The sequence below is a fragment of the Phodopus roborovskii genome, unplaced genomic scaffold, assembly GCF_943737965.1.
Source record: "Phodopus roborovskii unplaced genomic scaffold, PHOROB, whole genome shotgun sequence".
NCBI lineage: Eukaryota > Metazoa > Chordata > Mammalia > Rodentia > Cricetidae > Phodopus > Phodopus roborovskii.
This window is the reverse complement of record NW_026126525.1, coordinates 33,196,475-33,222,531: the sequence shown is the minus strand read 5'-3', so window position 1 is coordinate 33,222,531 and position 26,057 is coordinate 33,196,475. Positions and strand designations below refer to the sequence as shown.

The 26,057-nt window shown below is 39.8% G+C and overlaps 1 protein-coding gene across 1 annotated transcript in view; it reads left to right on the top strand.

Annotated features, from left to right (window-relative positions):
* Positions 1 to 26,057, top strand: part of Grxcr1 (glutaredoxin and cysteine rich domain containing 1) — a 120,836-nt gene that overhangs the window by 56,622 nt on the left and 38,157 nt on the right. The window contains exon 2 of the mRNA XM_051198449.1: positions 13,001 to 13,243. Within this exon, the coding sequence (XP_051054406.1) occupies positions 13,001 to 13,243 (243 nt within the window). The remainder of the gene's footprint in view (positions 1 to 13,000; positions 13,244 to 26,057) is intronic.

Here is a 26,057-nt window from a genome sequence, read left to right as displayed (position 1 = left end):
ATGTTTGCATCTGTAGTTCCTGATGGTTTACCCAATTTTTGTATTTCCTGCATTTCCTCAGTTTGTGTTTTCTTTATTGTCTCTATTTCAGTTTTCTAGTCTTGAACTGTTAGAATTGTCTTCTTCATCTGTTTGAGTGTTTTCTCTTGGCTTTACTTACTTTCCTTAAGAGATTTGTTTATTTCTTGCATTTTTCACTTGGTCTTTTCCTCTATTTCTTCCAATGTGTTGTTTGTTTTTTCTTCCATTTCTTTAAGGGATTTTCTCATATCATCTTTGAGGGCCTCTATCATTTTCATGAAGCTATTTTTTTTTTTAAGTCGTTCTCTTCTGCTTCATCTGCTTTGGTGTGTTTAGGTCTAGTTGGTGTAGAGTACCTAGATTCTGGGTTGTGTCATACTGGTCTTTCTATTGTTGGGTGTTTCTTGTATTGCAATCTTCCCTTTGCTTCTTCCAGTGTGTGCATGTGGAGTCTCTTATCTCTTTACCCTGCTGTCCCAGTGGGTCTAGGTGGATCAGGAGTTCAATGTGAGTAACTCTGGATGATCTGAGCTCTCTTGGAGGTCTCTCAAGCAGAGGCCACAGATGTGGGGAAGACAGGCTCAGGATGGTCTCAAGCACTCAGGCACAAGGCACTCTAAAGAGCCCAAAGGTGAGGGCAGGCTCCAGATGGTCCTGCATGGAGGGGCAGGTCCAGTATGTGAAGGGTTAGGAGATGTGGGGGTATTGGACCCATGCTCTGTCTAAATGCTCACCTCTAGCAGTGGACCCAGCAAGGCCAGGGATGAGGGGAAGGCAGGCTGTGGGTGGTGGATGGTTCGGAGTATCAGGACTCTTCTTCCTATTTCTTAAGTAGCAACTTCAAGAAAAGTCTTACTCATGGGTGATTTTATGAAGGTTTTAGATCTGGAAGAACAAGATGTTTCATGCTTACTTACTATACTTGCAATCGGGTTGTAGTTTTAAAATATGTGGATGCATGTTGAACAAGGAAGAAAGCCTAGATCAGTTGCCACTGGTTTGAGTGTTATTCACACTACTGTACATCTGCTTGAGTGGATTAACTTTAGGTTTCTTTTTGGCTTTTATATTGTGTGATTTGAAGTCTTTTCATTCCCATAGTTATGATCTGGTACTTTAAAATTAATATCTATAACCACCATCTATCTGTCTATTTGTCTGTCTGTCTATCTATCATCTATCATCATCATTTATCTTTCTTTTATCTGTACCTATCTTGTCTATCTGCTTATGGAATACAGCTGGATGATAGCTATCTGCCTTTTTCCAAAGGCTTTCTTTCTCACAATCACCCCAAACCAGGACTTATCTTTTAGTCAAAATATTTCCAAGATATAATGAAACTAGGGATTTTAAAATGATAAGGTGTCTTTATTATTGGACAAGCCCACTGTACTCACAAGGTGGTTGGTTATGAAAGGGAAGCAAGAGAGTCAGAACCAAATAGAAAACATAGCTTGGGTCACATGCTTTGAAGATGGGGGAAGGAACTTTGATTCAAGGAATATGGTTCACTCAAGGACCAAGGCAAGGCTTTTAAAAGCTTGTGGCACTGGTGACACCTTGATATTTGTTCACAGGAGACTTTTGAGTCCAGCCTTGTAAAATAATATTTGTCTTTCTAGGACATTAAGCTAATAGTTATTTGTTACAATGAATTGAATTAATATGACATTTAAAATTTCTATCCATGAAAATTTATGACTCATAAATCCTGTTTTGCCCCTCTAATCTCTTACCCTTTACCAAGTAAAATGAGATGTAAAAACAGTCACAGTCAATAAACAGTTGATAAGCTTATATAAAATCATGAATTCTATTATTTGGATTAAGTACTGGGTTTGCCATTTTTCTAATTGTTTGGCTTTAGGCATGACATACTCCTCTGTAATTCAGTGTTTTCTCTTGTGAACTTAAGAGATTAAGGTTCTGTCTTACAGCCATCGCTTAAAACACACTTTTCTTACATATACTTCTAATCTGTCATACTATTCTGCAGTAATTACTTCTCCCGTGTGCAATATTAAAATCCAAGAATGAGGGATAGAAAACCTAAATACTAAAGTCCAAAAAGGAGCCAGGGACAAAGAATTTGCCTGGGGCTATGTTCAGTTTCCTGAAGTTGTGAATTTTCACTGGCTTTGTTGTTTTCCATTCTGAATCTATTCTGGGAATTCTATAGAGGCTGAGATCACTTCTCTTTACCACACTGGAATTTATGAAAGCATGAGTTGAAAGGAGATATAGGCATTTTTATCTCATCCAAATCCACGGGAGGAAATTGGTTACACTTACCCGACTATTCAAACATTTTCTTTGATTTGGACAACTGAGGACAGTCTCATCATTCATTGATTATTTGGAGGAGGTGTGAAAACAAAAGGACTCCTTTGATTTTAAGTAAAAAGTACCAGAGTCTTGTAAAGGGAGATGAAGAGTAAGCTATGAAAATGGTTAGCATGAGACATTCTAGTCACTTATTCTGATGTCCAGTGTGTTCTTTTGGATTTTCAAATTGCATATTGCAAAGGATGAAATAAATATAGACTTAAAAAAGTCTCTCTGTTTTCAGGAAGCACCCAATTGATTTGCTTTCTGGCCTTTTGCTGTTGTAAGCCCAGTGTTTTGTGACTAGATGCTATTGAATATCATTACCATGGCTTTCACCTTGGTGCAGGTTTTTATCTATGGAGACGAGAAAATATTAAATACCAATCAACAGTGTTTGCAAATATCCTGACAGGGTCCATCTTAATCTTTGGGAAGAGATGCTTTCATTGGAACATTGCTTGCAGGAGAGGTTTTAGATTTAGACAGTAGTCTTTTCCCTAGTCATAGGATTGAGCAATACCGACACCAGCATCCTTGTAATGTATATGATTAACACTGTGTGTCTAGGTACATTTTATATTGGACATTACAGTTCCCAATGGCTAGATTACTGTTACTCCCATATTAGAAAAGAGAAACCCTAGTCCTAGAAATGTCAACTGTCTCCTGAGTTCATGTGGCTGCCCTGTTAGAGCCCTCTAGAGAAACAGGACCAAGGGTGCATCTATTTGTGTTGGTTAGTGATTTTTCAATTTGACACAAACTAGAGTCATTTGGGAAGCAGTAACTTCAGCTTAGAAAATGCCTCCTTCAGAAAACAAGCTGAGCAAGCCACAGGGAGCAAGCCAGTAGGCATCACTCTTGCTTGGCCTCTGCATAAGTAATTCCTGCCTCAACCTCCTGCCCCATCTTTGTCTCTGTGATGAAATACAAGCTACTAGATAAAGTAAACCTTTCTTCCCCAGATTGCTTTTTCTCATGGTATTTTATCTCAGCAAAAGAAACCTAACTAAGGCAAAGTCATTACCTATCTCTGTACAGAAAGGTATTTATATCTAGCAAGGGATTTTTGCATGGTGTTAGCTTTGGGATTATGGAGGTTTCGGAAGTCTTATCTGACCTCAGCAAGGAAATCCAAGAAATCCTCAATACAGTTGAAAGCTTGAGAGTCAAGTTTACAATCCTGAGAATAAAAATTACAAGGGAAGGAGAAGGTAGATGTCAAGAATCTAGGTAGAGAGCATGCGCCCTGCCTTGCTCTACCTTTCTGGCCTGTTCAGGCCTCCTCAGACTTCATGGTGTCTGACTACATTCTTTTGCATACTAATTTAAATTCAAATGTAAAATCTCCTCTAGAAACATCCTTATGCACAACCTAGAAACACAACTTGATCAGTCAGATTTCTGAGTATACCCTGAACAAAAACACCATGAACATAGTTACTAAGTGCTATGGTTGTGGTGTATTTCATCCCAGTGAACAGTGTTTCCAAAACAAAAGCTTGAACAGGGCTCACTGCCTGGTGCCCATATACAGCATGTGAGAGTCTGAAGCAGGAGGAACTACATAATGAAGCCTTGCCCCCAAAGCAAACAAACATGTTCATTTTAATAATGAAACTGTGTAGGTCTTGGTTTTGTCAGATGTGAACTTGTGAATGGGATAACCTTGACACCATATGGAAATGCAAATGCCAGCAAGTGGAGTTGTCTAGACACATAAGAATAAAATGGAATGTGGCATGAAGAGGCAAGTGCTGGCTAAAAGGGTGTCTGGGCCAAGCTTCAGTTACTTCTCTTGGTTGAAAAACAAGTCATTCCTGCTGCCATATTCTTTAGTTTTTCAAAAGATTAAAGTACAGGTTTCCCCCAAAACCTTGAGCTGGCTTAGTGTTGGCAGAGCTACAATGAGCACCCCACCCACTATCAGTTTTCTGGCTGGGGAAGGAGGCTTTATTCTCTAGTCTCATAAAGTCAGATGTGCTACAAGATGAACAGTGTTTCAGCAGGGCTTTCTTTGAACAGTCATTTTATTTTTGGCGTACAGGGTTATACTGCCTTCTCAGTTACTATTTAGGCTCATTGAGCAATTGATCTGAATAAACAGATAATTTCTTTGGAAGTTATTAGTATTTTTATTGTGTAATCTTGGAAGAAAGAAAGCCTAGGGACATTTCCCTGCAGAGTGTGCTAGCTCATAAGTGCATGTCACAAAGGGGGTCTCTGAACTTGGAAAAGGATTCTTGTGACATCTGATATGTTTGAGTTGACTGTTTCCACCTGCCAAAAACAAATACAAATAACATTTGTCCTCGGTAGGAGACTTGGTTTGTAATCATTGCTTAACTGTGTAAAGCCTGACATTGAAGTGTGTGAGATGTGCACCTCTATTTGTGATCTTTTAGCTTAGAAAATAGGAATGAAGCTGGCGTCTCAACAGAATTTTATATTAGCAATGAGATTTTCAACAAAGCACATCTTTTGATGTGAGTTCATTAGGTATCAGGCTTTTCATTATTTTTCATTTGTTAAATAATCTTACTTCACAAATCACCATAAGATAGACTTCAGGGTCCCTGTTTTAGAAGTAAGGGACTTACAAAAGTTTGAATATCTAAGTTAAGCTTAGTTAAGAGGGAGAATAATAAAATCTACCTGAATTATAGAAAAGCAAAGATAGTATTACTGAGCACTTACTATGTGCCAGGCTGTGCTATGTGATCTTAGTTTTCAGGGAAAATGTCTTTGCTTCAGTAGGGTTATATTTTATTTGCAAGTCATAGTAGTGAACAGGTAAGTGTACACCACATAATATTTCATATCCTTGCCCATTTTAAAGAAACACACTAGGTAAGGGGACAGAGGGGCTTTTGTCTATGGTGTAATGAGGAATGATTGCCTGTGGGTAGTGACAATTGACCAAGAAGGGAGGGAGAAGCAGGCATTTCCAGGATTGTCCCTGGGACAACCACAGCCTGATATAACTTGCCATTCAGTTCTAGAACAGTGTCTGTCTTTGGTCATTTATAATTTGCAGGATCATACAGCATCATCTTTCTGAAAGGGGACTATGGTGGTTTGAAAGAAAATGGCCTGCAAAGGGAGTGGCTCTCTTAGGAGGTGTGTCCTTGTTGGATGAAGCATGTCACTTTGGGCTTTGAGACCTCTTTTGCTCAGGCTACCCTCAGTGTGACACTCAGGCCATTTCCTATTACCTTCTAATCAAGATGTAGTCAGCATCATGTGTGCCTGTATGCCACCATGCTCTCTGCCATGATTATAATGAACTAAACATCTGAATTGTAAGCAAACCACTAGCCACCCCAATTAAATGTTTTTCTTTATAAGAGTTGTCATGGTCAGTGGTCATGGTATTTTTTCACAGCAGTAGAAACTCTAACTAAGACAGGGACCCACTCAGGTCTGACCTTGTTCCTTTCCATCTGGGTTACCCGGGCTCCTCAAGGTTATCAACATGCCTAGATTTGCTCATCTGTTAAATATGTGTCATTATCTTCATTACTTATGATGATGAAAATAATGCATAGGAACTTCACAAGGGAACTTCAGAGCTCCACACCTTCACTATCAATCACATAACAATTTATGTAGGAAGAGGAATGTAGGGTAGAAAGTCATCATCTCCTTGGACCTGAATAGGGAGAATGGTTAGACTGGAAGCAGCTCCAGCGTCTCAAGGACAGGGGGACCTGGTGCAAATGGACAGTGGGCTTTTAAATCCTGTCACCTGATGAGAATGACAATCAAGTGGGGTGGGGGTTCACTTACTTATCATGATGTTAAGATGTGTCTACTAACACACGTTGGATTATAGAAATTTGCTGGGTCGCATGGAAAGGGAAATCGAGCAGTAGGCAGACTAAGCTTGTGCTACCTCCTTGCTCCACTACCTGCCAGCTGATTAAAATCTCCAGACTGGCTTGTTGTCATGTCATCAAGAAATCTGTGTCTGATCCCAGGTTGCCTTCTGACAAGCTTTATAACTCAGAACCAATCTCTTTGCCTGTTTGTTCTTGGGAGGAGAACAAAAGATGTTCATACTTTACTTATCTCAAAGGAATCCTTTAAAAAGATGAATGGCAAAAAACACACACACACACACACACACACACACACACACACACACACACACACACACACACACCCCTACCTGAAAATGTGCCTGGTGTGATGTAATTTACTGCTAAATGTAATTTGATAAGGGGGCAAAGCTTTTAAGTTACAGTCTACCTCCTCATGGACAGTGGGGTCTGTCTAACAACAGAGTGTGAGTTAGTAGCAAGTTTGGTATTAAGAGGAAAAGGACACAATAGTGAGGTGCTAGGGTTTGGTAACTAGGATTTGGTAACTAGGGAGTTCCCAGACACTGGAAGGGTAATTATCTGGTTTCCCATGCTGACTTGGTTAAATCTATGTAACTCTGTCACCTAATCAGGATCTCCAGATTCTGGAATTTAGATACAACACCTTAGACAGTTGCACCATGTAAATTATACTCAGAATTAAATACATGAAAATTTATTAGCATTGTGTCTGCCTCTGACATTCAAAGACATTTTAATCCCCCACTCCACCCCACCCCGAGACAGGGTTTCTCTAAGTAGTTCTGGCTGTCCTGGAACTTGCTCTGTAGACCAGGGTGGCTTCAAACTCAGAGACCTGCCTCTGTCTCCCTACTACTGGGATTAAAGGTGTGTGCCACCACCACCCAGCTAAACTTTTTTTTTTAATGGTTGCTTAAGACTGATCTTCCTGGATACTTTTAGCCCTTGGGTATACGCTTGAGAAAAGCTTAGAATAATATGTCAAGAATTGCATCTAACTCTGACTGTGACCCAGCTGCTCACAGAAGGCTATGTTGGAAAAGTCTTCTGGATTTGCTCCAAACTGAGGAGCTAAGCCTGTATCCCACTGGTCTTCTAGAATGCCTAGAGATGGTCAGTGATATAAATACTTAATAGTCCACCATGGCTATTGCATGGTAAAATGGGGGCAGGGCACACAGGCTGACACACAACCCCTCCATCTCATTCATAGTCCCCACCCCACAGTTTCTGTTTCTGCAGATTGTGGGGAAGCTCCAGGGTAGCTGCAAGACTTCTCTTTGTAACACATACACAGGAGGAGAGGCCTGACTTTGTTACTATCTGGCTCTCCCCGGGAACCAACAGACTGTACAACCACAGCTTATCTTCCATCCCTTCTAGCCTCATGCTATCCCCATGGTAACCCTCTGGGAGGGAGAGAAGGGGTAGTGTGCCACAGGGAAGCTATTTTTAGATTCCAGGCCAGATGCTTTGACAAATCTGTTGAGGGATAGAAAAATGAATCAAATATAGACATTTTTTTGGTCAAAGAAATTCTCATTTAAAATTCATATTATAAAACTGGAAAATATCTTAAAACCTCACCCCAGGTATTCCTATCCATAGGCAGGTATATTTCTAAGCTACCCCTAACAACCTGCTTTAATATGTAACCATAGTCCCTAACCCCAATCTTGGCCATGTTCATTCATCTCGGTTCTCAGACTGGAGGAGTTGGAAGTGAGACTGAATGTAATTATGCGGAGTGTGGACTACAGAACTCTGGGCAAACCATTTGTTTAGATTATGCTACCATTAGCACTGGCTAAATTGTGTGGTGCTCATCTCGTGCAACTGTGTCACTGGCCCTTCTCCATTCATGTTTTTGAAATGTAAAAATGGATTCAGTGCTACTTGTAACTTCCTTTATGAATATCATATTTCTCTTAGATTAAAGGCTCTTGAGGTTTGAAGTGACTATAAAATACAAGATGATATGAACCCTTCAAAGTTATCTAGTTGAGTTTAGTAATATGTAATTTTCCCTTCTTTGTGCTTTAAGAAAGGATATTCGAGGTGTTCCAAGTATCTCCTGGTTCCTCTCATCCTATTGCACTTGCATGCAGCATTTTCCCCTGGATTTTTACCTATCCTTATCCTCTACAGACAGCAGAGAAGGCACCATGTACAATGTTCTCCTAGCTTCCTATGCATTCCCCTTATGGTTTCTAGCAAGTTGTAATGCTGTATTTTATTATGGTATAGTATACTTCCGGCCTTTTATTGCTTCAGCCTGTAAGCTCCAAGTTGCTAAGGAATTTACTGATTATACATCATGATATATACATAGAAGTCCTAGTCCAAATGATGAGATAAGAATAAAGGGAGACCCAGGCATGGCAGTGCATGCTTTTGTCCCAGAATTTGGGAGGCAGAGGCAGGCAGATTTGTGTGAGTTTAAGTCTAACCTGGTCTACAAGTCTATGAGTTCCAGGAAACCAGGGCTACACAGAGAAACTCTATCTCAAAAAACCAAAACCAAAAGGAATGAAAAGAGAAATGAGAGCCTAATTATAAAAGAGGAAATGAATTGGTCCTCCCAAGATCAGAAAAAGGAAGCTTTGGTTGTCCTCCGAAGGCTATAGTGTGCACAGTGGCTCTTTTATCTCCTTATCTCCTTTTAATTTTAATTCAATTTAATTATTTATCTTTACTGATTCTTGGGGAATTTCATATCATGCACTTCAATCGTACTCATCCCCCAGTCCCTCCTATTCACCCCTCACTCTTGGAGTTTCTCCCCGAAAGGAAAGCTAAAGAAGAATACAAATAAGCTAAAAATAAACAATAATTTATTAAAAACAAAAAAACCAAAAAAAAAAAAAAAAAAAAAAAAAAAAACACTTCTTTCTCTGTCTTTCCTGCCTCTCATTCGTCTTAGTGGCATTGGGAGCTGCTGTATATACCCCTTTATCCAAACAGCATTACTTGCAAATGTTCATTGTGTCATGGGTGGTTGGTCAGGCTCAAGGTCTCTGGGTTTGGTAAATCATAAAAACTGGATGCCCAACAACATTCTTCTCTGATACCCTGCTGTGGTCTTGAGTCATGGAGATCCTGTAGCTATGGTTCCATAGGATCAGTCACTTCAAACACTCCAGCAGATCATAGATGGGATTGATGTTGGGGTGTGCTGACTCTAGGTCTGGTCTGTGAGCCTGGGTGGCAGCTGAGTTGATAGGTCCAGGCACTGGGACCACCCCCTCAAGTGAGGGGTGGAGTTAGCTCTCTTAGGTCTGTGGTGAAAGGGAGGGGCTAGCTTTACCACACAGGGTCTAGACCAGGGAATTTGCATCGCCTTGGGTCTTAATGGGGACCTTGCAAATCCTAACTGTGATGGGGCCACAGACCCAGACATGGACCTCAGCAGCAGTTTTCAGACCATATAAATCTTTTACCTTTTATCTCTATGACTGTGATTGTCAAGAGGAGTAACTGACCCAAGAGCATACTTGTTCTGAACTAAAATTTTGTGGAGGTGGTCTGCTTTGTCATTGCTTACCCTCATTTTCCCACTAACATTTGTCTTTTCAATCTTAAATATTCCATATTGAAAGTGTCACCCTTTTTTATCTGTTTAACTTTGAACTCTGAGCTACCACTTAAATCCTTCTTTGCTGTTTTTTTGTAGTTTCTCTCAATCTCAGCAAACCAGCTAGACAGATGCTGTTGTTATCACATTTTACAGATAATAAAACTGAGGCTTATTAACTTATTTCCTTCCCAAGCACACATAGAGAGCCTGTGTCAGTATCCAACTGTATCCAATTGACAAGGCCCTGCACACTCTACTCTAGTGGCTTTTACTTCAATAGAAATTACTTCTTCAATGTTACATAACAGCCCATATGTTAAAAGCTTGATTCCAAGAGTGTAGCTGTTGGGAAGCAGTAGTATATTTAAAAGATAGAAGGCTAGAAGATGGCCTTTTAATCACTGAGATGCTCCCTTTAACATTGTTGGGGATGGAACCATGGCCCCTTCTTGTTCACTTTTGCCTCCACATGCCCAAAGGAATTGAACCTGTCAACCCTGGACTGAAACTTCTCAAGCTGTGAGCTAAAAATAAATGTTTTCTCTTGGTAAGTTGATTCCCTCAGACATTTGTTATAGTGACAGAAATTGAACGTATAGCATATTCAGCTTTCAGATACATTGATCCATATAAGGTTCTTAAAAACATTTTTAATTAGGTAAAACTATTTATAAATAATCTCCTAAACTCAAAATTTTAAGCTTATATACAAAATAGTTATATTTTACAACACTAGGGTCATATGCCCACAACTCCATGACTGACTTTCTGAACTGTTTAACTTTTTAGATGTCAATCTTCCTGTATGTTCTTGCCATCTTTTTCTTCCTCCTGCCTTTCTAGTTGTGAAAATATTCATTCCAGGATTCTAGGATTTTAGCTTAATTGCTATACTCTGTTAGAGAACTAAATTAGCCTGTATTTTTTTAATCTTTGATAACTCCATATGTTTACACAATGAAACATGATCATGCCTCTTCCAAGTCCCTACATATTTCTCTCAATGTGAGTCCTCTTTTTTGAGGTTGTGGCCAATGTAGGTTTCCCATATTCCAGTGGGTGGTCCCACAGTCATGCACATATGGGGAACACTAACTGGATTTGGTAAGTCATTCTTATATCTTTCTCAAAAGTTGTCATCAGGGAACATCAGGGAATACTCCTCCCTTTCTATGAGGGGAGCCTGGTATTGATATCCTTATGACTTTGTATTTCTTTACTACTGTTTTTCCATTTGCATCTTGGAAGACTCATCTGACTTCTTTAAATCCAGAGTAGTGAAGCTCTGTGTGGCTGGTTTAAATGTTTAGTTGTCTGAAATGGTTTCTAATTTAACTTTTGGCTGAATAGGAGTTTTAAGAGTTGTGCTGTTGTTTTAAGTAACCTTAATCTTGTTGTGTTGGTTGGTTTTGCATATCATTGTGATAAAATATCTATGATAATCAACTTAAGGAGAAGGAACATTCATTCCAGCTCATGGTTTCCAGGTTTTATTCCATGGCCACAGTGTAAGGAAGACGAGTTCTTGTTGGTTCACTCTAGCACTGCTGGGGCAGCGTTCCCAGGCAAGTGGCCTTAGGCATCTGATTTATCAGAAAGCATAAAAAAGATTCTTAGATAGAACAATTGTGCCTCAGCTCCTGTGAGGCCTCATCCTTATTCTATTTTCAGTTCCCCAATTAGCCCTCTGCCCACTTGTGCTGGCTTATATACATTACCATTTTGAACCACTCAGTCCTTATTTCTTCTAATAGAACCTTTTTTGAGGCATTTCAGAAGCCCGTCACTCATAAAGCACATCCACAAATGCTGTGCTGTTTGAGCTTCAGAATCATCCTGTGGGTCAGGGTCTATTAGTCACAGGATCCTGTGGCTCAGAAGTCTAAAATTTCCAACTGAGTAAATACTAACCTTTGGTATTTTATAGCAGCATTTCATTATCAAACACTTTTCCTAGTGGATTTACAAGACTGATAGAGACATTGAACCTCCTCATAATAAAAACTCAACTGTTCATTGTTTTACCACATGCTGTCCCTTGTGTGTTGTCATCAATATTAAGCTTACTTGAAATATTATTAAGAAAGGGAAAACAGCCAAAGTGCATTGCTTAAATTATGTTATTTCTTGTTAAATTCTAAATTGCAATATACCTCAGGTATTTATTTAAAATTCTTTTATTTATTATTATATCACTTATTTTTAAAATTACCACAGAAAGTAATTTGCTTCATTGTGATTTTTTTTCATTTACACACACACACACACACACACACACACACACACACACACACTTACTTCATGGATGTCAGATAATAATTTTTGGGAGGTGGTTCACTCTACCATGGGGGTCCCTGAGATGGACTTAGGTCATGGGGCATGGTGATAAGCCTTGCTGAACCATCTAACCAGCACTATTATACTTTATTCTTATTTATATTGGTCACACACTGTCCTTTATGTCCTTCACAACCTGAATAGTTCTTTATGCCTTTATTTCACATATATTCTATCTTCCATCTTCATTTTCAGATCAGTAAGGAAGTTTTGATCTGCTCCGTTTCTGACCTGAGCCAGTTCACCCCTCCTTAGGCAACCTTGTGGTCTCCCACTTCTGGGAGGTCACCGTATTGATGCCAAACTTAATGCGGACACCCAATCAGCATAGCACACTACAGCCCAGAATTCCAGGACCCAAGAGATCCTCCTGTCTCAGCCTCCCGAGTAGCTGGGACTACAGGCATGCACCACCTTCCCGCTCCATCTGCACTTTCTGTTATTTCTTTTTTTACATGATAAATAAACACACATATATAATAAATTTAGATTACCAATATGACCAAAATAAACCTTCCTATTTTATCCATTCTACTAAAGAACACTTGACTCTTGCCAAGCATTGTTGTCGAGAACCTTTAATCCCAGCACTGGGGAGGCAGAGGAAGGTGGATCTCTGTGAGTTCTGAACCAGTCTTCTCTACAGAGGGAGTGAGTACCTGAACACCCAGGATTAAATGAAGAAACCCTGTCTTAAAACAAACAAACAAACAACCTCCCAAACAATAGCAAAACATGATTGTGAATTTACAAAGTGATCATTCAACTTCTGTGAGTGTCTTTAATGCATAAGGCATCTTCCCAAAGCTATTAATTCAACCTGTGCACACATAGTAAAATCTAAGAAAGTGAAAGCATGTGTATTTACACTGACCTGGTTTCCTTTCAGCAACCATCAGCTGACCTGGAATTTGACCGGGTTGTGATTTATACAACCTGCCTTCGTGTGGTGAGAACAACCTTTGAGAGATGTGAACTGGTTAGAAAGATCTTCCAAAACCATCGAGTAAAATTTGAAGAGAAAAACATTGCTCTGAATGGTGACTACGGGAAAGAATTGGATGAACGGTGCAGGCGAGTCTCCGAAGTGCCTTCCCTCCCGGTTGTGTTCATCGATGGCCACTATCTTGGGGTAAGTATACTGCAAAACAAAACTGCCGTTGTCCTATGTCCCACCTAGAAACTGTATGGAAAGATGACTTTCGACATGATCATCTGGACATTTGTTATTTGGAGGCTCTCAGACCAAAGGGTTTGGAGTTTTATTTCTATGCCAAACAATGCAATGCTATATTGCTCATTCCGGTTAGAAAAAAATCACTGTGAAATTGCTTTATTGAAGAGCAACACATCCCTGAATTGTTCAGTTAACTTTGACCTTAAAAAAAATTGATCCAAGATAAAACTACATTTTTAGTGTAAACAAGAAAAATAGAATATTTATAAGAGGAACATTTGTAAATTTTTTAAAAAAAATTCTCAATAATCAAATATTCAGTTTCTTACCTAATGAAACAAAAATGTCAGCTCTCTAATGAGGGCTGGAGCCAGAATTTTATCTGCCTATTGTTTAATATCTTGTCTTGATTTTGATAATAGGACAATGTGACACAGAATCAGGCTTACAGATAAGCAGAGAGAACCCCATCTTCCAGAAGAGCAACAAATGTGCCTCCTTCTTGCCCTCTGATGAACATTGCTAGTGCTGTTAACTCCCTCTGCTTTATGAAGACACATGGGTAAAATACTCCAGGCTATGACTATTGATAGGATGAAAATGGAGAGCCTAGGGGGGTACCTAACACTGAGAGGTGCAGTTGATGGAATGATCCCTTATCAGAGATCAAAGGATACTTGGATCTTGGTCATGCTCAGCATCAAATCTTAACTTTTAACTTTGAAGGATAGAGAAAAATCCATATTCTTGCTTGCTTTCAGGGAACCTGTGTCTATTACACTGACTGCAGCCGTTGTTGTTAGAGGCAGCCTGTTATCTAAGGGAAAGATAAAGGCCAAGAATCTATGATTACATAATTATGGTGACATGCAATTTTGTTTTAATGAGAACTGGAAAACCCCACTACCTTTTGAAATAAAGGAACTTTAACTTGAAGTATTGATCTTCTTTCCTGTGTGTTTCAACATATACTCTTAAGTCCCAGAAAATAGTGACTTTGACAGTAGTGTTAAAAACAGGGACAGTGATAGCGATATCTTATATTGCCTTCTCAGCCTTGCTTTCCTTAGCCCTGCCCAATTATGGCTATTGGATAAAAAGCAAATAATGAACTCCAGGCAGCACTGTTAAAAATTCCTGCTCTGATACTCATCATGTGACACTGGAATGACAATAAGACTGACCTCATAGGCAGATTGCAAGAAACTGATGGGAGGAACAATGCAAACTTTCAAGAAATACTACACATTCCTCTTTCCCAAAGGAGCAGAAGACTTTGTTCTAAGTAACATAGCTAACCAAGGGGGGATGGATGGGAGACTAGGTTAACTCTGTCTGACATTCCAAACCCTTGTTTTGTGAAAGGCCCCTGTGAGGAAAGGTACTTTACTATGTAGAATTATCACTTAGATAAGCTTGGCATGAGGTACATGGTGCAATGAATTTAGATGAAGTGGATACATGGATGCACCTTCCTCACATTCATTTCTTTTCTCTCTGACTTCCTCCATAAACCAACAATATGATATATTCACACACCAGTGGAATGTAACTTACAAGGATTGTAGGCTTTGACTGAGCATGTACCTCAGTTGGTAGCGTGCTTGCCAAGTAGTATAAAGCCCCTGGGTTTCACCCCAGCACTGCATAATCTGCGTGTGGTGGCACATGCCTGTAATTTTAGCACAGATACTTGGGAGGTGGAAGCAGGAGGACCTGGAAGTTCAAAGCACTCAATTATAAGGTGAATTTGAGGCCAGTCTTGGATTCATAAGACCGTATTTTAAAACACAACAACAAACACAAGCAGGCAACAAAAGATAGACAAAAGAGACTTGTCTTTTAACTGGAAAGCATTCTAGTAATGTATTTTTTTTTTTTTTACTATGTGTCTTAGTTAGGGTTTTATTGCTGTGAAGAGACACTATGACCACAGCAACTCTTATAATGAAACCATAGCAGCATGAAGGCAGTCCTGGTGCTTGAGAGGTAGCTGGGAGTTTTACATGTGGGTCCTCAGGCAGTAGAAAGAGACAGTGAGCCACTAGGCCTGTACTGAAGTTCTGAAATCTCAGAGCCTACCTCCAGTGACATACTTTCTCCAACAAGACCACACCTACTCCAACAGGCCACACTTCCTAGTAGTACCACTCCTTATGTGACTGTGGGTTTTTTGTTTGTTTGTTGTTTGTTTTTTGTTCCAACCACTACAGTGCGTAAATTCAATTTCAGTGATACTGCATGATTAAAATTAGTGGACAACTCCTAGTGTCCTCAGGTATAACATTGGATCTTCTCATATGCTATTCCTGTGTCCTCTGTTGCTGTCCAGAATCCATAACACATAATTTCTGTATGCTTCTGAGGCAATGTGCCAGGCCATGACACCTGTGCTGTCATTTCAGTTGGAGAAAGAGGCTATTGCCTCAATGCAGTCATGATCCTGGCTCTTTCTCAGCTATGTCTTCCCTCTGGTCTCTTTATGTACACACTCAGCACCCAGGAGAGGGAGACAGCAGGGATAACAACCTCTGCTGCTTCTGTAATTTGAGTCTGCTGCTGTGCACCTGAAGGGAGTCAGGAAACAGGCATTTTCTTCTTCCCTCTCAGAAAGGGAGAATGGTTTCTAATCCTACAATTCAAAATGGCACAGTCCTGAATAACTTGTACCACAATTCTCCTCCAAACCCAGCCAGCTTTTGTTTGAATCTAGATGCAGAACCATCAGTGGAATACATTTCCCTGTGATGAGTTTCCTCTGCACAATTCATGGATCTGAAATGGAAGGGTGCCCTCTGCTGGGTTTTGGCAGATTATGATACATTGTTTTTGGTTGCTACTGGTGACTTCCCTAATATCTGTGGTGTTTTAAACAGTCACAGGGAGCCTTTTAAGTTAGTTTGAAATTAGGTGAACATGAACAGGGTGTGGGAATCATCTATATAGTACAACTTTTTAAAGAGGGAGAAATAAAACAGCCAGAGAAAGAGAGGCAGAAACAGGGGCAGGGCAGATAGTGACAGACTTCAAATGGAGATAGGGCAGGGAGAGCAGGGCAGTGTCTAGTAACTTTCTTGCTGAATTACCATCATCACCAAGACTTAGGTTGGTGATGTCGGCTAAATTCTTTGTGTTCTTCCAAGAGAAGCCAGTGAGCTCAACAAGCAAAAATGGAAGAATCAACAAGAATATTTTTTTCTTATAGTTTCTGATGCCAACAAAACTAAAATCTGAAGATGGAAGCAATGAAACACTTGGTGAGAAAAAAATTACTTCAGTAAATAAATTTTCACTGCCCAGGAATGCTTTCTGGAGGACAATGGGGGTCCATTCATCTCAAAACTGGTTTTAGCAATTCTCCTGATATTTTGGCATCAGAACATAGTCTCATGAAAAGATTATGTCATAAGTAACCTTAGACATTCCATTAAGAGATGAGCTAGGAATGATTTGTCTGGACCAACCACCGAATATATATTGAAAACCTACAAAATTTACATTGAAATGAGGCTACAATCAAAAACAAGCATGGATGGCATCATGGCAAACCACCATTCATCTACAGATACATCATTAAGAAATTAATGCTGAGGTCTCATAACTGATAATTCTGTATCTATTTAAAGAATGTATTGCTCCATGAAGGAATGATGGCAATTATCATTGAGCATAGCTTTTCAGAGAGGAATATAGACTCTGGAACAGTTCTAAACATTTCTAAGGATCCCTCTTGAAATACAGCAAATAAAACTACAAAGAAGTAGTCTGTTAGAGCTGTGCAATTTGTTTACATCTTAAGTTATAGTTACAAAGAAGTTAACAAGTTAAAAAATATGCTATAAAAGAAACAAATAATTGTAGTGATCTGAAGTTAATTTAGAATGAACAAAGAATTTTTGTTAGGAGTTTAGTGTAGACTAAATGTGAAGTGTAACGTGTATGGTATCCTAGGCATTCACACTTTCCCTTCCACTATTCACTGGCTGGCTTTTCCGGAATGATGGCAGGTCCAGCAGTATAACACCAGAAAAAAATCTTGAAAATCATATATATATTTTATTCATTAGTAAGGACTAAAGACTTTAACTGAGAAGAACAAAGCACCCAAATGTTCTTTTCTTTAAAAGTTTTAAAATTAAGATATAATTATATCACTTCCCCTCTTCTTTGTCCCTTCAAACTTTCCCATTCCCTCTCAAACTGATGACCTCTTTATTATTGTTATATTTATTATATATTATTTATTCCTACCCGAACACACATATTTAACAGTTTGAGGCTAGGATTCATATGAGTGAGAAGATACAATATTTGTTTTTTGAGTTTGTGTTACCTCTCAAAATATTTTTAGTTCTTTCCGTTTTCTTGAAAATTTCCTACGTCCATTTTCCTTTATGGCTGAATTCCATTGACTATATGTACAGCATTTCCATCACCCAGTTGCCTATTGATAGATATCGAGAGTGAGTCCATTTCTGTGCTATTTGTGAATAGAGCAGCAACAACCCTGAATGCGCCGGTGTCTCTGTGGTAGGATGCAGAGTCCCGTTGGGTACAGGCTGAGGGTGGTATAGCTGGGTCATATGGCAGTTCTCTTTTTAGCTTTTGTGGCAAATCTTGAGATTTCCTTCATGAGCTTCTCCGGTAACCAGTTCTTGCATGCTAATTGCTACCAAGGGCTTTCCAGCAGAGAATGAGGCCAGCTCCAAGGAGCAAAAAGTTTGGAGCCTTCTTCATGTCATTTGTGTTTTTATGTCACCAACTTCAACAGAACCTGTAATCAAGTCCAGGTTGAAGACAGAAATGGACTGTACTTCTTTATGGAAGGACTGTCTGTGCCTAGGTTATGCTTTGTCTCAGAGCATACAAAAAATATGTACGCATTTGTGGTCATGACTGCAACAAATTAGGACTTTGCTCTATTTAATTCCAGGCTTTTGCCTGACTCAAATATATCCACTGTTGTCCTGAATTTTCAGGTTGAAGGATCAGGTACTTTTGTCTGAGCAAAGCTATTAAAAACACCCCAACACTCACATGCCCATAAGTTGTGTTTACGTTTGCTACTGGAAACCTGGCTTTGTGGGTATGAATAATGAATTGAAGTAGTGTATTTTCTTAGATTTCCAGTTACATGCCATCCTTTTTTTTCAGTTCTATAATGTTACCAGCAACGTCCTGCTATAGTCTTGGTCAAATCTTCACTTTGAGCCTTACAATTTTATCTGCTTATTACCCTTTCCTTCCAGTCTTATTCTTATAGAAGAAATGCAAAGTCCCCTCCCCTGTTTTTAGACTCTGTCTATTGCTGTATCATTGCTGTGCAAGTGCACTTGTGCACTTGTTTGCAGGAGCATGCAGAGGATGGTGTCTGTTCTTCAGGCATGCTGCCCACCTTTTTTTGTTTTTTAAATATATAGTCTCTCTCTGTCTGGAAACTGTTAGACTGGCTGGCCAGTGGGCACCAGGCATTTACCCCTGCTTCCCAGTGATGGTATTACCAAGTCAACCCAATCAGAACTAGGATTCTGAGGACCATACTCAAGTTGTCATGCTTATATAGTATCTTAGTCACTATTCTGTTGCTGTGTAGAGACACCATGACTATGGCAACTCTTGTAAGAAAAAGAGCATTTAATTGGGGGTTTGATTCCAATTCAGAGGCTTAGTCCATTATTATCATGGCAGGGAACATACATAGTCACAGGTATGGCAGGCATACTGCCCGAGAAGTAGCTGAGAGATATATCCTTATTTGCAGGCAGAGAGCTAGACTTGTTCAGGCATGGTGTTTTAAATCTAAAAGCCTACCCCCAGTGACACACTTCCTCCTATAAGGCCACATCTAATCCTTTTTTTTTTTTTTTTTTTTTTTTTTTTTGGACAGCAAAAGCAAGCTTTATTGTTCCATCCAACCATGACAGGGACTTTGTTTAGTTATCTGACACAGCAGCCACCAGATGAAGTTGCCACTTAGTCTACTGCAGGCAAAAATCATAGGGTTACATCAGTGGGTAGGAAGAGGCATGGGTCAAATCCTGATTGGTTGACATTTGAAGAACAATTAGGGGAATTTCTCAGAGTCATATTTTTGGCAGGGTAACTGGTCTGTCTATGCTTTTGATTGGTTGACAACATACGAGAACATTTGGTGGTTTCTATGGCTTTGTCTGTTACTTGCAGGTGGCCTGTTCTCATTGGTTAATGCTGGGAGGGAACATTCTATGAATTCTGTGTCTTTGTCCATTTCTTGGAGGTGGTCTGTTATACATCTAATCCTTTTAATCCTGTCAAATAGTTCTACTCATGATGACTAAGATTTCAGCTAGATAAGCCTTTGGGGTCATTCTTATTCAAACCACCACACATGGCAAATACTTTACTGACTGAGCTATCTCTGCAGCCAGTGCCAAAATTCTGATTATAACTTACCTCCCATGCTGCTGTAGTCAGCTCAATGTTTGCAAAGTCAGAGAGAGAGAGAGAGAGAGAGAGAGAGAACTTTGAAGTCTGTTAATGCACAATTCAGTTATTTGCTCCTGAAACTTAATGCCAATTGGAAGGATTTTTGAGGTAGGCAAATAGTCTTTTAAATTACACAAGGAACAGCATCACCCATACAGTGTTTCTTAGTGATATATATATATGTATGTATATATGTATGTATATATATGTATGTATATATGTATGTATATATATGTATATGTATGTGTATATATGTATACACACACACACACACACACACACACACACATATATATATATATATATATTTTCAGTGTACACATTGAAACACATTGTCACATTAGCCTAGAACTTTGTTCTCTCTTATTGCTATATTTCTGTTATGGCAGGTGAAGTGCCTGGTGGTCCATTATCTAGTACTCTGCAGAATATGTGAAAGGCCTCAGGCTTAAGTTGGTGCACTGGACTTGTCCACAATAAAAAACTAATTTGGTTGTGCCACTTTGAAGCTGGGTTTCAAATTAATGAGGACATAGGTCTCACCATGCATTAGAGTCCCTGAAGAACCAAATCATGTGCTTCTTATTTTCAATATTAGTTACTAATTATTCTCCATTTTATTGTACAGGAAATGTGCTTACATGTTACCAGTGTTTTCTTAGATTTAAAGTTCCATCCAATATATACCAGACACTTTGAGTACTAGAGAGCTAATTAAATTTATGAAAATAAGTAAGATGAATAGAGAAAATTTCCTAGGCATCTATTTCCATCAAAGTTGAAATCAGTATCTCAATGAAGAAAAATGTTTGTTAGAAGCTAAATTTTGGCTCCAATGTGCCAAGATTTAGTGTCTTCTTGGCCACCAGAGGGCTCTCTTACAACACAAAAAGTATATTAAATAAACAAAACAGAAATAGGATTAATCATTTGTAATACATCTTTCTTTAGACATGAATAAAAAAATCAGCATCTTAAGTATATGAATTACAATTAAACTTTCAAATCTAAGTTCCTTTTCAGACAAGAATCAGAATAGGACAATTTTACTAATGACTCAAAACCTTTGAAAAAATGGTAACTATTTTGCAACCTTTTATACCATTCATTTATTTTGGCCTGGCAAACTGAAAGTGCATGTGTTGTCTCTGAGAATGTTTGGCCCTTAGCACTCATTTTCTGTAAACAGACAGTTTGTTACTGGGATATTATATATGATTATGATTAAATGAATACCATGCCCAAGGATTTAACAAACTGCAGCAGCTCCTGAGCCCAGTCACAGACAGTCTTCCTTCTGCCCAGGTAGGATCAGCATGCACTGTGTTATGGTTTTGTTTTGTTTTTAATCACACACCAGGCTCCCAGTTTGATTGAGCTCAACCCAAGATACCTCTCCCTCCAAAAACAAAACAACAAAAAAAATTAAGCTAAAAACCTGGCCATATGTTTCATCCTGATGGTGTCAAATGAGAAGAACGACAGTAATGAGTAAATTGGAGCATGCCATCTGGCGAAAAGTAAGCACTGAAGCGAGTGGTCCATGGGCTCACTGAAATCCTCCTCTTTAGATATGACCTTGTGAGAAACAAACAGGAGCTGGTATTGATGGTCTTCAGGGGCCAGTGAGCATATCATTTGTTTTGATTTCAGCTCTTCTCCCTGATTCATGTTGCCCATCTGAGGCATTAAGGAGGCTAGATGAGGAGTTTTGCTTTTCAAATTAATCTCTATGGTGCCCTAATACCTCCTTCCTCCTTTCTTTTTGGGGCTATGATGGGAGTGAGAGGGATTTCAAACTCTCTTCCAAATGCAAATGGCATCTTCCGTTCTACACACTTTATTGTGTGCTACATATGTTTTCCCTTGAAAGACTGAAAATAAACAAAAAAGGTTCAGTGGAGTAACTTGGAGAAACAGTAAATCAAATATCTTAACTTTTTTCAGGCAATCATATCATTTGAGTTTCTCTGGTGCTAGGGCCAATCATACTAGTCATCTATGTGGAGTGGCATCTGAATTCAGTGCAACATTTTCTTTTGGCTCAAGTGAATAAGCTATCTAGTGGCTGTACAAGCACTGTTTGTGTACACAGTGAAATGTTCTAGACAATCCAAAGACTTAAACACACAGTTCTCCCAATCCAAGCTAAAAGCAAAATGAGCTAGGGGTGATGAACACATGCCACCTCCCTTGATGCTGTACTATTTGTGGTAAGGGCTAAATTAACAATAGGAATAAGTTACTTAGAAAGAAGGAGGGACACATACTTTAACTAGGAACATTGAGGAAGATTGCAAGAAGGAGGTAGTATTTGAGCTGTGCTTTGGAACAAACATAAGGCTGTGATGAGTGCATGGGAATGTGTCCTGGGTCTATACCACTGGCTTCCCTAGCATAAGGTTTCAGGAGAGAATTCTGGTCGGTTGTTGTGCCTGGTTAATAATGACCCTTGACTCTCTCTAAGGAGGTGTGGCTCCACTTAGTGCTGGGGAAGACCTATGTGATGACACCTAAGATGGAAAATCTCCAGCAATTCAGTGATTTTTTTTTCTGAAGGATTTCCTGAACAGCATAGATTTCTATGAAACATCAATATTTAAGTAAAACAAACGAACAAACAAAAAAAAAAACAAAATAAAAAACAAAAGTTTTGTTGGATTTTCCTGACTCCGTGCAGATGATGGTAACCCTGTCTATTGTATCTAACCTTCCACTGAAGCTGAGAAATCAAAGACCAAAGGCATCAGCGTTCTTTGCATCCCCTCATTGGGATCCTGAGATGTCTTACAGTCACTGGAGTGTGCTGTGCTCTTGAACTTCAGCCTACAAGTTTTCCCTTGAGTGATTCGGAGAGTGGACGAGGAAGGCACCCAAGGACCTGGGAGCAATGATTCCAAAGATAGAGTGGGTCAGGCAGACCCCTGAGGACCTGGGGGAGGTGAGGATGAGGCAGACCCCTGAGGGCCTTGGGGAAGTGGAGTCCTATTAGTAGATTGGCTGACAATCTGACTGCCACTATCTATTGAACTCTGTCAGTGGGGGATATAAGACAAGACCTATGTTCTGTGAGATGTACAAGCCACTGACTGGAAGCATTGATGCAAAACAACACGGAATCTTAGTTATTTCTGAGACCAGTGTTTCTCAGCCTTCCTATTGCTGAGACCCTTTAACAGACTCTTTAACAGTGTTGTGGTGAACCTTAACCAGAAAATTATTTTCATTGCTACTTATTTTTTTTAATTATTTTACTTTGTTTTTTCTTATTCTACATATCGATCCCAGTTCCCTCTCCCTCCATCCTTCTCTCCCACCCTCCCATATCCCCCGACCAGCCTCCCGTTCCATTCTCCCCACACACTCTCCACATGTAGGGTGATACATTCCTGGATGGGTCATCTAAATCTGTCAAGTCATTTGGAGTAGAGACTAGATCCTCCCTCCTGCCTCTAGATTAAGGGAGTATCCCTCCATGGGGAATGTGCTCCCAAAGTCCTTTTGTGCACCAGGGATACATCCTGGTTCTACTGTTAGAGGTCCCTTAGACTGCCCAGATCTTCTAACTGAGACCTATGTTCAGGGGGTCTGGGTTGGTCCAATGATGGATTACCAGCCATCAGTCTGGGGGCCCATCAGCTCCTCCTTGTTCAGATCAGTGGTCTCTGTGGGTTTCTGTAGCCTGGTCTTGTCCTCCCTCTCTGCATCTGGATTCCAGTTCAGCTCACTGTTTAGCTATGGGTGTCTGCTTCTGTTTCCACCAGCTACTAGATGAGGGCTCTATGATCGCATATAAGTTAGTTGTCAATTAGTTAGGATCACCCTTGTAGGTCTCTGAACATTTCTCTAGAGTCAGTTTTCTCATGAATAATGGCTCCCTGTATTCTGGAATCTCCCTTTATTTATTTGTCTGTTTATTTTTTGCTCTCCTCCTCTATTAGTCCCCTGACTCAATCTTCCTAGTCCCACATGCTTTCCTCTCCTCCCCTTCTTTCTCCTAACTCCCTCTCCACTCACTGCCCTCCCCATCCCAATATGCTCAGGAGATCTTATTCCATTTCCCTTCTGTGAGTGACCTCGTATGAATCTCTGACGGTGTGAATTATAGGCTGGTGATCCTTTGCTCCATGTCTAAAATCCATACATGAGTGAGTACATACCATGTTGCTCTTTTTGTGACTGGGTTACCTCACTCAGGATGATTTCTTCAAGTTTCTTCCATTTGCCTGAGAATTTCAAGATTCCATTGCTTTTATCTGCTGAGTAGTATTCCATTGTGTAAATGTGCCACAACTACTTTATCCATTCTTCAGTTGAGGGGCATCTAGGTTGCTTCTAAGTTCTTGCTATTACAAATAATGCTGCTAAGAACATAGTTGAACAGATGTCTTTGTTGCATGGATGTGGATCATTTGGGTATATGCCTAAGAGGGGGATTGCCGGGTCCTGTGGTAGACTGATTCCCATTTTCCTGAGGAACCACCATACTGATCTACAAAATGGCTGTACAAGTTTGCACTCCTACCAGCAGTGGAGGAGTGTTCACCTTTCTCCACATCCTCTCCAGCATAAGCTGTCACTATTGTTTCTAAATTTAGCCATTTTGACAGGAGTAAGGTGGTATCTCAGAGTTGTTTTGATTTGCATTTTCCTTGTGGCTAAGAACGTTGAACATTTTTTAAAATATCTTTCAGCCATTTTGTATTCCTCTATTGATAATTATCTATTCAGTTCTGTACCCCATTTTTTACTGGTGTTATTTGATATTTTGGTGACTAGTTTCTTTTTATTAATATTATTTTTTCTTATATACATATCGATCCCAACTCCATCTCCCTCTCTCCTTCCCTCCCTCCCATGCCACCCAACCACCCTCCCATCCCATTCCTCACCCACTCCATAGGGAGGGTGATGCCTTCCAGGAGGTATCAACAAAATCTTGCAAGTCATTTGGGGTAGGGACTAGACCCTCCTTCCTGCCTCTAGATTAAGGGAGTATCCCTCCATGGGGGAATATGCTCCAAAAAAATACTTTTGTGCACCAGGGATACATGCTTGTTTCACTGTCAGAGGTCCCTTAGATTGCCCAGACCTTCTAACTGAGACCCATGTTCAGGGGGACAGAGATGGGCTAATGGTGTTTTCCCAGCTATCATTCTGGGGGCCCATGAGCTCCCCCTTGATCAGGTCAGCTGTCTCTGTGGGTTTCTGTATCCTGACCTTGACTTCTTTGCTTAGCACTCCTCCCTCTCTGCAACTGGATTTTATGAGTTAGGCTCAGTGTTTAGCTGGGGGTGTTTGCTTCTGTTTCCATCAGCTACTCGATGAGGGCTCTATGACGGCATATAAGTTAGTTATCAATCTCATTATCAGGGAAGGGCATTTAAGGTAGCCTTTCCACTGTTGCTCAGATTGTTAGTTGGAGTCATCCTTGTAGGTCTCTGGACATTTCTCTAGAGTCAGTTTTCTCTTCAAACCTATAGTGGCTCCCTCTTTTATTGCATCTTTTTTTTTTTTTTCTCTTGTCTATTCCTACCGTGACTCAATCTTCCTAGTCCCACATGCTTTCCTCTTCTCCCCTTTTGTTTCTCCTAACTCCCTCTCCACTCACTGTCCCCTTCCTTATCTGCACAGGAGATCTTGTTCCTTTCTCTTTCTGTGAGGGATTTTGTTTGAATCTCTTAGGTTCCTCCTTGTATCCTAGTTCCTCTGTCGGTGTGAATTATAGGCTGGCGATCCTTTGCTTTATGTGTAAAATCCATATATGAGTGAGTACATACCATATTCCGCTTTTTGTCACTGAGTTATATCACTCAGGATTATTTCTTGAAGTTCCATCCACTTGCCTGCGAATTTCATGATTCCAATTTTCTTTTCTGATGAATAGTATTCCATTGTGTAAATGTGCCACATCTTTATTCATTCTTCAGTTGAGTGGCATCCAGGTTGCTTCCAGGTTCTTGCTATTACAAAAAAATGCTACAGTATACAAGACCAAACAGCATCTCACAGACTGGGAAAAGATTTTCACCAACCCTACATCTGACAGTGGACTGGTCTCCAAAATTATACAAAGACCTCAAGAAACTAATCATCAAAACACCAAACAACCCTATTAAAAATGGGGTACAGAACTGAATAGAGAATTCTCAATAGAGGAAATCAAAAAGGCTGAAAGACACTTAAGAAAGTGCTCAACATCCTTAGATATCAAAGAAATGCAATTCAAAACAACTCTGAAATACCATCTACTCCTGCCAGAATGGCTAAAATTAGAAACAGCAATGACAGCTTATGCTGGAGA